The sequence below is a fragment of the Pocillopora verrucosa genome, chromosome 2, assembly GCF_036669915.1.
Source record: "Pocillopora verrucosa isolate sample1 chromosome 2, ASM3666991v2, whole genome shotgun sequence".
Taxonomy (NCBI): domain Eukaryota; kingdom Metazoa; phylum Cnidaria; class Anthozoa; order Scleractinia; family Pocilloporidae; genus Pocillopora; species Pocillopora verrucosa.
In genome coordinates, this window is record NC_089313.1 from 17,830,827 (window position 1) to 17,845,087 (window position 14,261).

General features: G+C 36.2%; 1 protein-coding gene across 1 annotated transcript; it reads right to left on the reverse strand.

The window, feature by feature from the left end:
• Window positions 1-520: 520 nt before the first annotated feature.
• On the reverse strand, window positions 521-13,759 carry LOC131790630 (cilia- and flagella-associated protein 251). The gene is made up of 28 exons (XM_059107862.2): window positions 13,537-13,759; window positions 13,373-13,441; window positions 13,092-13,169; window positions 12,799-12,902; window positions 12,238-12,343; window positions 11,415-11,495; window positions 11,057-11,134; window positions 10,665-10,709; window positions 9,792-9,985; window positions 9,408-9,476; window positions 8,873-8,944; window positions 8,130-8,262; window positions 7,719-7,774; window positions 7,170-7,229; window positions 6,926-7,008; window positions 6,264-6,415; window positions 5,828-5,930; window positions 5,341-5,411; window positions 4,907-5,050; window positions 4,655-4,737; window positions 3,877-3,943; window positions 3,671-3,742; window positions 3,455-3,546; window positions 2,822-2,950; window positions 2,374-2,479; window positions 2,192-2,282; window positions 1,613-1,747; window positions 521-1,119 (listed from the first exon to the last, which is right to left on the reverse strand). Exons 1-28 carry the CDS (start codon window positions 13,657-13,659, stop codon window positions 908-910), a joined length of 2,808 nt encoding a protein of 935 aa, XP_058963845.1. The 5' UTR covers window positions 13,660-13,759; the 3' UTR covers window positions 521-907.
• Window positions 13,760-14,261: the final 502 nt, after the last annotated feature.

Here is a 14,261-nt window from a genome sequence, read left to right on the forward strand (position 1 = left end):
GGAACTGATGTCAATAGAGCCTTTAATTTCCTCTGATCAAAGGGCATTGTTTATCTGTATGCCAAGAGGATGGCCTTGATTAAAGAGTAAGAAAAAGAAGATTAGAATTTAAATGCGGGGGCTCCCTTCAAGTGAAAAAAATTTCGAATAAAATAGAATAACATAAAAAGTACACTACAGGATTTGAGCAAAATATCGAAGCTTTCAAATTTGAAGTGGATCATATCATCGTGATGTAAGGTTCCGTATAGTAGAGTAGTGCAATATCAGTGCTGGATTGCGAGGAGAAAACAAAGATATCGTTCCAGTTTAAAAGTCGACACATGGACAAGACATCAAAGCTCGTTTATAAGTGATATAGAGCAATGAGGATGATGACTGAGTTTTTGGCTTTCCGTAGCAAGAGAGAGTAACTATTGATAGTTTTGTATATCTATTACAATGTAAAGAACCTATTTGATACAGTACTCAAATCGATGTCCTCTTGCAATTTATTTCAGAAAAAAGAACGACACTCCAAGAAAATGGAAATCTTTATTATAAGCAGTTCCTCTAAAGAGAATCAGCTTTTCACTCTGGGATTACCAATATTTACATATGTACAACTTTCCCAAGCAGTTAAAATATCCTGCCTGGATGACTGTATGATATTCCAGAAATGCAAAAAATTCTACTGGACGCATAAATCACAAGACTGGTGTGTTTGAATTACTCGCTAGCTACTCCAAACCTCTTTTAACACAACCACGAGACTGTTCTAACGCTTTCTACATCCTGGAATGTCATTGACACGTGCGTCAGATAAAATGAATAAATGGCTGCTTGCTCACGAAGTGACATTGCAAAATAAATACATCTCTCTACCGTTTAAGTAACTATATCTTAAGTAAACTTTTCCAATGATAAATTAGCTAGAGGGCGTCTCATTTCCTTCAGTAACGAAACCCAACACTTGGGCCGCGAAGCTGTCAGCGGTAACATTCTCTGGCAGATGCTCTTTTAGCAATTCGCTTGCATCAGAAGCGTCATAGGTTCCAGTCTCTGCACTGCCACCTAACTCTCCGAGACCTAACAACGTGGACATGCATTCGGCCAGCTCAGCCTCTGTCATATGTTCACCTGAGACAAAGAAAATCGAGATATGTGAGATCTACAAAGTGTAGATAGTAAACCAGGGTTGTACCGATTTTGTTACATTGCGCTCTCTGATTGGTCCAGAAATCTGCGCCATTTTGGATCCAAAATCAAAATTAATGACCTCTTGATCACTTTCGTTTTCCCGCACTTCAGGCACGTTAGTTAATTTTACTTTGCAATATTATATGCCTCTTTTGATATGGGGTTATTTGTTCTGATTGGCTGTTTTGATTCATTTGGTTTTGGTTTTACGACACTAAATCATGAAGCGCTCCAGGGGTAAATATCAGAGCTAAAACTTTTGTGAGTTCTATTTCAGCGTAAAGGAGAAATTAATGAAACAAAATGAGAAGGACAAAACACAATAAAACCATCTCAAAATCGTAAAAACAAAAGCAGAACTTCAAACTAACTCTAAGTAATACAAATCACAGAGATGATTCCCTTCTTTGTGGAAATAAGTTAACTGTCGTACCTTTGTTCTGTAACAGAGTCAAAAGTCTGTCCCGATCAATTGCAAATCCTTCGTCACTCGGTATACCCAGCTTGGTAAATGCTTCATTTAAGTCAAACGGTGATAAGCCAAACGCAGGGCGATGGTTGACGTAAACTGCAAAAAGAACAGAGCACTCTTGTTCTAATCCTTTCTCATGAAAATAGAGAGCGAGACGAGGTAATTGTTCGAGAAAGTTTTGTTACACGAAATTCTCGCTAATCAGTAACAAATCTCAAATTTACGTAACAATACATGTATTAGAACTCTGCGAATATCCAGTATGACTCAACATTGTGCCCAGACACACCAACTTTTGAAAAGTTTGGGGGTATTCCTGTGATATCATTAGAGCTGCGACACAGTCTTCCATGCAGCGTGAGCAGTCCCCGGCCAAGTCATTACAGTTTACGTTATAACTGTGGCACACTTACAAAAATAAGGAGAGCACGAGGCCAAAAAACGAGCAATAACATGCACTATAATGAAAAATCCACTCAACAACAAAGAACGAGCATAGAACATTCATCAACGGCTAATGATCAAGTTCAAAATACTTACGTTTTATAAATTCACCCAGATCAATCTCGTTTACGTATTTTCCTGTTGCAACGTAATCTCTGAATTTTACCTCATTGATCATATCATCAATCTGAAGAGCATACCAAGAAAAGGAATTTTTGGTTGAAATGCAAGCAGATCAAAGGCCATGGAAAAAATGAAAGAAATCCCACTGGCCTTACCTCTTGTTCCGTAGGATAGTATCCCAAAGCTCGCATGATATACGGCACCTGAGCTAGTGGCACTTTTGTTGATACTTGTCTGGTATCTGTCGTGTCCACACCTTGACTGAGGTAAGAAACAAACTGATTCACTCTGACAAAATTTCCTCTAACATCATCCTTTAATAATTACATTCGCCTTCCAGTCCCCTTTTCAAAAACGTCAACAGTGGGATTTCTCTCGATTGACTGTTTCACCAAAGATCCAAAAGTTAATGCTTCCCGCTACTGATCCTACATTTCTTTTTGAGCTATTCCTGAGAATTTGAAGCTAAATCCTCACAAAATTTCTCCATTGAAAATTAGCTTTTTTCTTAAGGATAAGTCAAGGACATTTCTGGAGAGCCTAAGTTTCCCTAACAAAGACAGTGCATAGATCTACCGTGACAAATCCAACAGTACAACAAACCTTCTGATCTGGGCGTAATAGAAATAGTCCTCCAACTCAGCGAACAGTTCACCGTCCCGACCACCTTCTAATAAACCGTAGAACGGTACCAGACCCTCACCGCCGAGAGCAGCCGCAGCTTCCAACGCACTGAAGAAGAAGAATAAGGCCAATTTTTACTTTCTTAGCTATAATGATTAGATGCACAGTACCCTGAAAAATCTTCATTAAACGTTGAACCTGCATTACGTACAGGCATCAGACTTAGTATATCTTAATCTCTCCGTCCTTATCGTCTGTAAAAAGGAATTTATAATGAAGAGTGATCTCGTTTAAACTGACGGTAATAAGGTTCTCCTGTGTCCTCCTCAGGCAGGTTCCACAGAAAACAAAAAGGCAGCAAAAACCGGTTGCAAAGGACAAAATATACTAATCCTTTATCGAGTAGTCATTTTGTAGTCTTTGATCAACCATCCCTTCGGAAACTACCAATTTACTACAGAGCACCTTTATCGGAATCCATCCTATCTAGTGGAACCGTTGTCAAATTGTGTTGTCAATAATGACGTTCGTAACCATATTTCCAGGCGATTTCTTAGACTGGTCCAAATAAACCAACCAAACCAAGAGTGTAACAATTAAATCAGTACTTACTCCAGGTTGATTTCCCACATTAACACACTACAATCCTCGCCACCGGCTGTGAAAACATACTTCCCATCACATGAAGAAACCAAGTTAGACACCTTGCATTGAAAAAAATAATATATAGAGAAGACAGTATCAGATTAAAGCTGAACTTTATGCCAGACGACTGACTAAATTCTTCTTTAAATTGTTAGAAAGCAATGTTCTTAAAAATATTCTTACCCCCTCTGGATGTGCGATTAAAGCCATGGTCTTGTGCGGATTTCCATCTAATGGTAGGCATTGAAGACCAACCTGGAAGCATTGTGATAGAAAAGTACCAGGGATTAAATTGTTGCCAGGTTTTTGTTTTAAAAAAATGGAAAGAGACCCTAAAAGATAGTTTGAGAGGAGTCGACAAACACCAGAGAGGTTTTTAAATCTTTTACCTTGTCCACTGTAATGTAAGCGAGATACCGTGTCAGTCTTTCCTCGTGAGCTGGTAATACGATAAGTCTGCAAATGAATCACAAAAGCTTTGTAAACTTGACAAGTATATGGAAAAAGTAAAAGCATCTAACATTCAAATATATGAATGGAACACACTACTGAAATAGATTTACTTTTTTTCAGATTCGAACCTACAATCAACAACATTTCAATATTTACTTTCCTAAACTGTATAGGTGAAATCGCAGAAATTTTCTCAAGTCATTAACCCTTTAACCCGTAAGAGTCACTAGCATCTAATTTCCCCTTACAAGATCACCTCTGAATAAAACATTAAGGTCACGAGATAAGGGAAATGATCAACAACTAAAGAAGTTCTTGATTGTTAAACAAATTCTCCTCTCAGAACCTTAAGAAATGTATAGAGAAAGTATGGAGAATATGCATACTGATGTCAGGGTGTAAAGGGTTAAGGCCTTGAAGAGGGCAGACTTATGTACCACAACGCGCGCGTAAAAAGGGCTACTGAAGTAATACTTTGAACGACTCCACAAGAAGATTCTACTAAACCTCACATTACGTTACTATCCCTTCCCCAAACTCCAAGGGGCTACAACATGCAGTCCTAAAGAAGGGTGTAACCACGACCACCACGAGGAAGGTAATATTGATGATGACGATGACCATAATAATGATGATGAGAAAAACAAACAAAAATTTTAATACGCATATCACGTATGTTGAATTTTCCCTCTCAGTGCTGTGTCCACCTCTTACCTTCTCAGTGGGGTGCCATATGTTGGTCCCAGCAGTGTTTGTCTACACATCTTCGTGGTTGAGTTATACAATTTTAATTTGAACTGTGATTAAGAAAAATGAAAAAACAAAAATAAACTACTTGTTCCATGTAATAGGAAACAATTGCCAACGATCATTGATGGGTCTTCGTTCAATTCATAATTATTCAATAACTATTTAGTTCATTAATGATGCGTGGGTAAACATCTACACTAAAACTTTTTCAAATACCTGATCGTTAGCGACTACTAGAAAATCTTCCTTGACAATTGGCGGATACCAAGTAAAACACTGAGGTACAGCACTTTGTTCAATTCTCTCTGAACTGATGAGACGGAGGTCATCTGTGCTGCTGTTCAGAAGATCATACTCCACCTAATAAAAAGAACACAGAGAATCATGTTGTGAAAGAAGAGCCTTATTTGAAGTCTTTTTTTTTAAGCATGGAAAGAGAATTACATCTTGAAACTATGGTCTGCTTGGAAGATAAACACCACAGATGCAATAATAAAAATTATGTACTAGTTAAATTGTGAGGAGAAACTGCTAAATGCTAAACATTTCTGGGAGTTAAGGGGTTCAGGAGGGCTCCTTCAAATATGCGCGTATAGCTTTTAGTTACTGGTTCAACACAATAGCAAAATTACAAGTGATCTCATACATACCAGCACTCTATCTTGACCCAGAGAAAGTAACCGAGGGATATCACTGTCTAAAGCTATCCCAAAGGAAACGTCTGTAAAAAGGTAAAACTGGCTTCAAAATACAGCCAAGATGTATCAGATATGGACAGTTACAATAACTAACCAGCTGCCTTGCAGAAACAGAAGCTTGGCACCTAGGATCTCAAGGGGCTTCCACTGCATCCAGCCAAGCTCCAGTTAAAAATTATCACATCCATAGCTGGCAAGTCCTTGTTAATCAATCAAAAGCCTCAATTCCAGCAACTTGCAAACACTAATTGGAGTGGTGGGAAGAGACGAAAAGAAAAGAGGATAGGGTGGGAGGGGGTAATGATAACTCATGCAAAACCATGCTGGATGGCTGAAAAGCAACTGCTCTGAATTGTCAAATTAAAGCGTTGAACTATGGAGGCTGATGGTACCCTTGGTCTCCTTGAGTCCTAAAGAAAGCAAACCAACATTCACTCACCTTGTATTGTTTTATAGTGAGCTCTCTGTTTACCAACATAAACCCATGGTTGGTCTGAGTTGTCCTTCTGTGCTTTGAAAACTGTTACACAGCGGTCTAAATCCTTTTAAAGACAAAATCAGGACTATGAACACAAGTTGGATAATGGCAACTTTTTAAGAAATAGGTTCACCCATTCATTCATAGGGGTTGGGCAATTATTTCCTACATCTGTGACAGAGTAACAACCTTTACCAAATGAGTTAGAAAACCTTTCATAAAATTGTACTAACACCTGATAATGAATCACCAGACCCTCTTTACTTTTTCATTGAAGAAAATAGTATTAATAATAAAAAACTTGTGTGGCTAAAGGTCAAAGACATTTCAGTCAAAACATTGAACTTTCTTTCTTCTTTTTAATTGTAACACCTGATATTTTGTTGTAAATACTTACACATGTGGCCAAATAGTTGGAATCATGAGAGAATTTGATATTAGTGACACAATCATGGCAGTGATTGAAAACAGCAAGGCCATCACCATGCCCTTCTTCCTTCAGTAGTAATCCATCCAAGATACGCACACTACCATTAGTAAATCCAATAGCTACAATAAATAAAAGAATATCATCATTTCCAGACTTCTTCTCTATTTGTACAATCAGTTTGGTAGCAATGGAAATTCATATTTATTTAGTTAATAATCACTCACCAAAGTGGAGGTGAATGGCAGTGGATACAAGTGTTTACCAAGCCATGAAGCAGCAAGGCAAATATCCATCACTTCAACCAACACTCAAGTGAATTATTGCTTTAGTAACCAGAAAATTAGTTCATTATAACAAAAATGGTCAGAAATTAAACTCTTCACATGCAATTTTGTCTCTTCAATAAATCAGAGGTGAAAGTACTAGTTTAAATCACCTCCAAACTAGCCAACCAACCAGCACCAAAAGCACTTTACTTCACTTGTACATGGTATATACTAATCAGAGTTAATTCACTGGCATTAATTGTAATAAATATTGATTCAAATACAACCAGGGCATGAAAGGGCCTCAAAAAGAGCACTCAAATCATTCTAAATATACATTTAAATCTTTCTAATTCCACAAACCTAAAAGATCTCCTGAAGGGTTAAAGGTCATACATTGGATCATCAGTTGACGTTGGTCAAAAACTCGACTCGCCAGCAGTTCTCTGTTCAATTAAAAAAATATCCAGATACATCACTATGATGCAATTTAAAAAAATACTTACATAAATACTTAAATCATTTCACAGTGCTTCTAGGAAAAGATGTTTTCTTACATTTTAGGAATATAATTATTACTTTCAAGATAAGATATTGACAAACTTACTTCTTTTCATAATCCCAAAGCTGAAGTAGACCTGAGTAACTCCCAATACACAGCCTTGGTCTGAAAAATCAAACATGTTCATATTGCTTGTCTCTAAGAAAGAAAACCACAAATAAATCATAACTCTGCAGTAGAAGTCTAGGAAGGAAGTTTCCCATTGTTGTTAACAAATAAAAAGGGTCATAGCACAGTATTGAAGATCTAAACCAGCCACTGTGGAGAACTAAGATTGTTCGAACTGCCTATTAAGAACCTTCATTTCAAAGAAATGATCACCTATTATGAAAGTTTTATAAAGTATATTATTGTCATGTTAAAATGGTTAGGATAGATAGTGCTGACAGTAGTTTTTATACTTTCAATAACCAGTCACCACTTCCTGATTCTGTTTCTTATACAACAAAGTATTACATTGTTCAGAACTAAAGATTAAAGGATTTTCATAATACATATACAAGTGGCCTTGTGAAATTAAATTCTTAACATAAGAGTACACCATTGCTGTTAGTGTAAATATGACAAGTAATACATGAAAGTCCAATAACTTACTCAGATGGGTGGCATGCTATGCCATGAGTGTCACTATCATGCTCCCTTCGGACAAACTAGAATTGACAAGAGGAAAATATTTAAAGCAACTTATCTAACAAGTGATTTGATCTCAAAATGCAAGAGATACCTGAGAATTAAGGGGACAAGACACACACTGCTTCTGTTACAAATATATTTGTGGATGTTAGAGTCAAATGGAATACAGGCTAGTAATCAATGAAGGAAGTAAGAAACTAGAGAAAGATGTTTTTCGTCTTATCACTAGCCTTGGACAAAGAAAAAATTCTGAGTCCCCATGAGGAATCGAACCTTAGACCTTTGGATTCTGTGCTTCGATGCTCTACCACTGAGCCACAGAGACTCTCTGGTGAGCAAGGCCCATTACAAAGTTCATATATGACACTGTACCTGAAGTTCACTCCCATCAGTGGCAAAATGAGCAATGTTGGCAGTGGATGTGCTAATTAAGAAATCATTTACTACAAATGGTTCAGCATCCAAAGTAGAGCTGGAAGGATAGTTTGGTTGAACTGGGGGAGTTCTACAACAAATTTAAAAATCACAAAGATTAAGATATGAAAAGTGACATATCAAAGTTAAAAGCTGTCACTTTTCCTTTTGAACTTTCAGAATGTCACATATACTTGTCGGTAGCTTGATAAAAATTTTACATCACATGATCTTGAATTTTAATGAGGTTTCAAAAAACCTTTGCAAAAATAATTTCAGAATCATCCAATTTTGAAAAAAAAAAATATAAATATTCCTGATATGTATGAGTTTGGAGTTAAAAAGACAATTCGAGAAACAATGCTCAGATGAAGAGTTTATAAAATTAACTATAAAAGAGCTTAGGTGTCACCATATGAATATTGTTTCATTGAATTTAATGGTAGAAAGAATTGAAGAATTCACAACATCTCGTGTCCATTACCAAAGAGAGGACATCATGTATAAATGAGATTACTTCATTTAGAATAATCAGTTTTGAGAGGAAGAACAAAATTAAATATTCAAGTCATAGGATCATTACTGGAGAGATTTCTGTGTATATAGATAACTTTTGCAAACTTTGGAAAGTTTAAAGCCATTAGATGGTTTTAGTGAACAATCACATATGATAATAATTATTAGTTCCATTTGACACTTACTGTCCGTCAACTGTCTTTGGTGAGTAAGAAAATGATACTGCATTGATAGGACCAGCATTGAAGTGCTTATACCTGTTGAGGTGGATAAAATTATGTCCAATAATGAATTGATCAAGATAACAACAACATTGATGATCATGCCTGATGATACTTATTGTGATGATCATTATCAAGGGATAATGATGATAATTATATACATTATGATACAAATATCAAATTGTGGTGACTATAAATAACTACATGTAATTGAGTAATTATGCCCTGAAGCAGTCATATGGTTAAGTGCTAATTGACTGAGTTGGGTCTGAATGTACAGGAAGATATTTGGCCCTAAGCCATAGCAAATTTAAAAAAAACATCTGTGCAAGTTACATTTTTGAGAGTATGCTAAATTAATGTAAGAAGTAAATTTTCAGTAGTACAGTGAATCAGTAGTATTTTCATAAGTTAACATTTTTATAGTAAGCATTGGAATTTACTGCAGTGTAATTTACATAATAAATTTGAATGAAATTAAAAAGAATGATTTTAATACCAATTAGTGAGCCTGAGCTGTTGATCAAGAAATCTCACATGACCTGCCACATCTCCTGTCACAATGAACCTAAAAAATGAATTTAACTTTTAATTTATGTTCGCTAAAAACAGAGATGTTCATAATAAGATGTTAGCTGTCCAAAAACTGGTTACTCCTTTTTGTAAATTAAGGTTCCTGACTAGGTCTAGATCAAAAACTTTGCAGTAGGACATGTGTATCAGAGGACTTCAACTTTTAATGATCTGGGCCCAGTTACATAAAGGGTAGATGACACTATCCAACTGATAAATCACCATCCAGCTGATAACTGATTGCAAAATGTACTGTGCTATTGAATTTTTGAACAACCCAGACCTGTACCTTTTGATAACACTTAGTTACCTGTTAGTTGTTGTGAGTACTGTAAGAGCTTTCTCTTGCAATTTCACAATCTTGAATGCTTTTCTGTTACATTTTAATTCCCCTCCAGTATGTTCCCAAACCACTATGTTTCCACAACTTGTGGCTGTGAGTGCTCTGGGGGACTGGAGCTGAAAAATGGACTGGCTGTAGAGCCCAACACTTCGGTTGAAATCCTAAAGAGAGTAAATAAATCATTTTTTAATTCAAGTTTAACCCTTTTTTACCTAACATCAGGATGCATATTCCCCATACTGTTCTTTAGACATTTCCTAGGGGTGCTAACAATGAGAATTTGTTTAACAATCAAGAGTTTCTCCAGTTGGTGATCATTTCCTTGATTCTTGTCACCTTAATGAATGATTCAGGGGTGATATTGTGAGGAGGAATAAGATATCACACCCTCTGTGGAGTCTATCTCAGTCTGCTACATGTATAATAGATTAAAAACCAAAAAGATGCAATCAACCTACTACTGTGCTTAGATAGAACATGGGTGCCTGGGGTATTCCAGGGTTAAATTCTGTTGACACTATCCAGTCCCCTGGTAGAATACTGCCCTGGTCACTGGAAACTAACTCAGACCCAGTCATCAGCTCATATTCCAGGAATCAAGCGAGAATGATTTGATCTAACAGCAAGATATCTCCAACGATGCATGTTGACTGTAAAATCCATTATGTTTTTGGTGGTTCGCTTAAATTGCAATGTCACCTAATCAGATTTGTAACTTTGGTTTTTTTCTCTTACAATAGTAATCAATTTATGATTAAAGTAATTTTTTTGGTGAAATTATTTGACACATTGTCTCCGGAAAAAAGCTCTCAAGATATAAACAAAGATCATAAGTATTACCTTGTCTGTGAGGGGTGGAGCAACAAACTCTAAAGCCTTCTCATTCTGAAAGTTTAATGATCAGAAGAATGTTTAGTATTTGGCAAAATAATATACCATACAACACAAAATCTAATTCATTCAAGAATCTCTTTGGAGAAAATTAAGAGCTCTGGAATCCAAAGGTCGGGTAGAAAAGGCAACATGTAAGTGATTAATATTTTTATATACCTCTCAAAGCATAAAAACAATCTATTTTGATAATCACCAATGGTTAACCCCTGGACAAGTTCAGATGTCACAAGGAGTCATTCTAAACATTCACCCTTAAGCAAATCACACTCAGTCTGATATCTGCCATGGAGTGAGCTGTTAAGTTACTTCTTATAGCAGTATTTTCTCTGTTGACTTACCCACTGATAAAAAATAACTTGAGATTCACTGTTACTGACAAGTTCACTTGTATCCTCTGGGTTAAATGTGATGTAATTCTGTGAGAATAACAAATATTTTAACCAAACTGTAAATTTGTCCTGAGAAAAGAAGAAGTATATTTTGTTGCACAACCAAACTAAATAATATTCAAAAATACAAGTAAGTCAAATGGCTTGCGCAACGAAGAGAAGGTAAAGACAAACAAAGAAAAGAGGGGGTCCATGACACATTCATTTTGTACCAAAAGCAGGCCACAGATCATATTATCAATTTCTCCCAACTATTAAAAGTTACTTAGTAACATCTTTAATGCTGTTGGCAAGCAAACATTTCTACCTGTTTTCCAAAGTCATCACCAAGCACTACAGAACACATTGGCATGTCACCATTAACCGTCCAATCCCACACAGATACAGTCTGATAAAAAACCAAATGAATAAAAAAGTTTATTCAGATAAATCATAATTAAACTGTACTAGATCACATGATAATTCATTTATTACAGTAAAAACTGATACCCACCTTATTTTAAACTCTAAATACTTTTCTCACAGTATGTATTTTTAGATTGAAAATATCTCTCTCTCTTGGATCACACAGGATTTCAAATTAGTTCATTTTGCACTTTACTTCTCTTGAACTTTGAAAAATTGGAAAATAACTGAACTCACACATTTATTTCCCATCAGAAAAGCACATCAAGGGAAATGTTCATAAATTTGCTCTTCTCAAGGAAAAAATACTATTAATAGTTTGTTCTGAGAGTGGATGAATGAAAACTACCAAGGATCATGCACGGAGATTTGAACTTCAGAGCTAAGAATTTCCCTATTTGCTGCCATACCACTAAACTACAGAGAACTTGTTGGTAGTTTAGGCCATATACTAGGCACATATGTGGCAAGTATCCTTCATACTATTATCATTAGGAGTGTCAAAGACAACTTATGTGTCAGCAGATGAAGATAGGGTACAATTTCTGCACAGCCATTATATACTTCCTTATACATACAGTTCTAGGATAAAGAAAACAATGGTAACAATAGTAGATTGCCTTTAATGCTACGACTTTGTTTTACAACAGTAGGGGGGGCTGTACAGAAATTTTACCAAAGTTGCGCTTGGTTATCCATTTTGGACAAGTAGGTTTACTTATTACCTGTGGTAGGGTGCTACTTATTGTGGCAATATATTTAGCATCAGGAGACATGGCAATGGCTGCACAGCCATTGGGATGAGCTTCAAATATTGTCTGTACTGGAATACTGCAACACAAGAAATACACATCGAACCATATCCCCCACTTGATTGAGATGAGCCACAAAAAATCAATATTTAGAGTAATGGAATAACAGTTATGTTTACAAATCTCTTGTACATGCAGGGTTGTATTTGATTGCTGACTTAGGCTTTTTCTAGTAATTATGGGGGACTTTTGGGATGGATAATAAAAATGAAAACAGAATGTCATGATTGTATGTTTTTTTTAATTTTGATGATGGGCAGAATTGATATCATTAAATGGAACTTGGTAAGCAAAAGCACAATAAGAAAATGTAGCTATGTGCATGTTTTGTCCATCTAAAAATAATGAAAAACATGAAAAAATAGAAAATAAAGGAAATAAAAAAATGTCTTGTATATCTGCATTCCCTGCACATTTATGCCACTTTCATACTTTTTATCAAATTTATGCTACATGTAACAGATACTTTCTTACGTTGTGAATGAGTCCCAGATAATAACCATACTGTCTTTACCACAGTCTGCGGTTGCAACCCATCGCCTGTCCTCACTGACACATGTACAGGCAATAGCATTACACTAAAGAAAGAATCATAGTAACAAGCGTGTTAATTTACCGTAAATGCTTGAAAAATTCCTAAGGGGAGGAGGGGAGGGAGTAACGAGGTGTTAGCATAACTGCACAAGTTGATGTGTGGGAAAAATCTCCTATAACGACTAAACATTTTCCCAAAGGAAGAATTGAAAAATTTTAGGACTACATCTTACATGGCCTTGTAGAAGTTGTTGTTTGTTTGCTTCCCAGTCAAACATCATTCCAACATGAGAACAAACATAGAACGCCACCTGAAAAAAAGGAAAAGATGTGTTCGGTCTGTGCATCAAGATGAGTTGGTGTTGTAGGTAGGACAGACAGACGTTGGTTCATTTCGTGTCATGGTACGTAAGTTAAGTTTACGTTATAGATTTGTCGCAGAGTTTGAAATGTCGCTGTAAATTTAAGATAAAATCAACCAAAACCAACTAAAACACAATTTTGTCATTTGTACCTTTCGACTTCCATTCGATAAATTCTGAACTGGAACATGCCTGTTTACACCAAACGACCAACACATATTCTACGAGAGAGAATAAAATACTTATTCAGCAACATAATTATGAATTAAGTGCGTTTTGTATCGATGAAATACACACAGATCGCAGCAAAACTCACCAAAGATGTCGGAGTGGCTTTCACCTCCTCCACCACGACATCTCCTTCGCCATCTACATGCGACGAAGTTGCGCTTGCTACACGCGATTGAGCCCCAGACCTTTGTTCTAAATCTTCTTCCATTATGCACTTTTCTGCACAGAAATTGATTGTTTTGAGAAGACCAGAAAGTCAGGTAAACATGAAATATATAGCTGATAGTTCACTCTGCTGAAGTTCCCGCTTCTTGTTATTGCAACCTGTAAGTTACTATGGTGAATTTGAGCCCCAAATCCAAACCGCTGGCTAACAATAGAAAGTACTTGTAATAAGGAAAGTGTGCGATGCAGGTTTGGACAGAAAAAGGTTGTTTGCTGAAAGAATATGCAGAGAAAAAGAAATTCGGGAGTCAGATTAGTATCCAAAACTCGACAGCTGTTTGTCTAGACGTTAAACCCGCACCTAATTACAGTTTCACCGGTGAGTCAACGATTAGGGTCATGAGAATAAAGGGAATGATCACCAACTACAGAAGCTCTCGATTGTCTAAAAAGTTCTTTACCAAAGGGAAATGTATTGTGAACAGTATGGAAAACGTGAACATTAATATTTGGGTGTAAAGGGTAGATGAATACCAAGAAAAAATTGTCAATTAACGATTTAGTGCACGGTATTATAATTAATAAGTGCGTAATTATAAAGGGTGTAGTTTATTCTATTTTTTTCCCTATTGATAAGAAATGCCT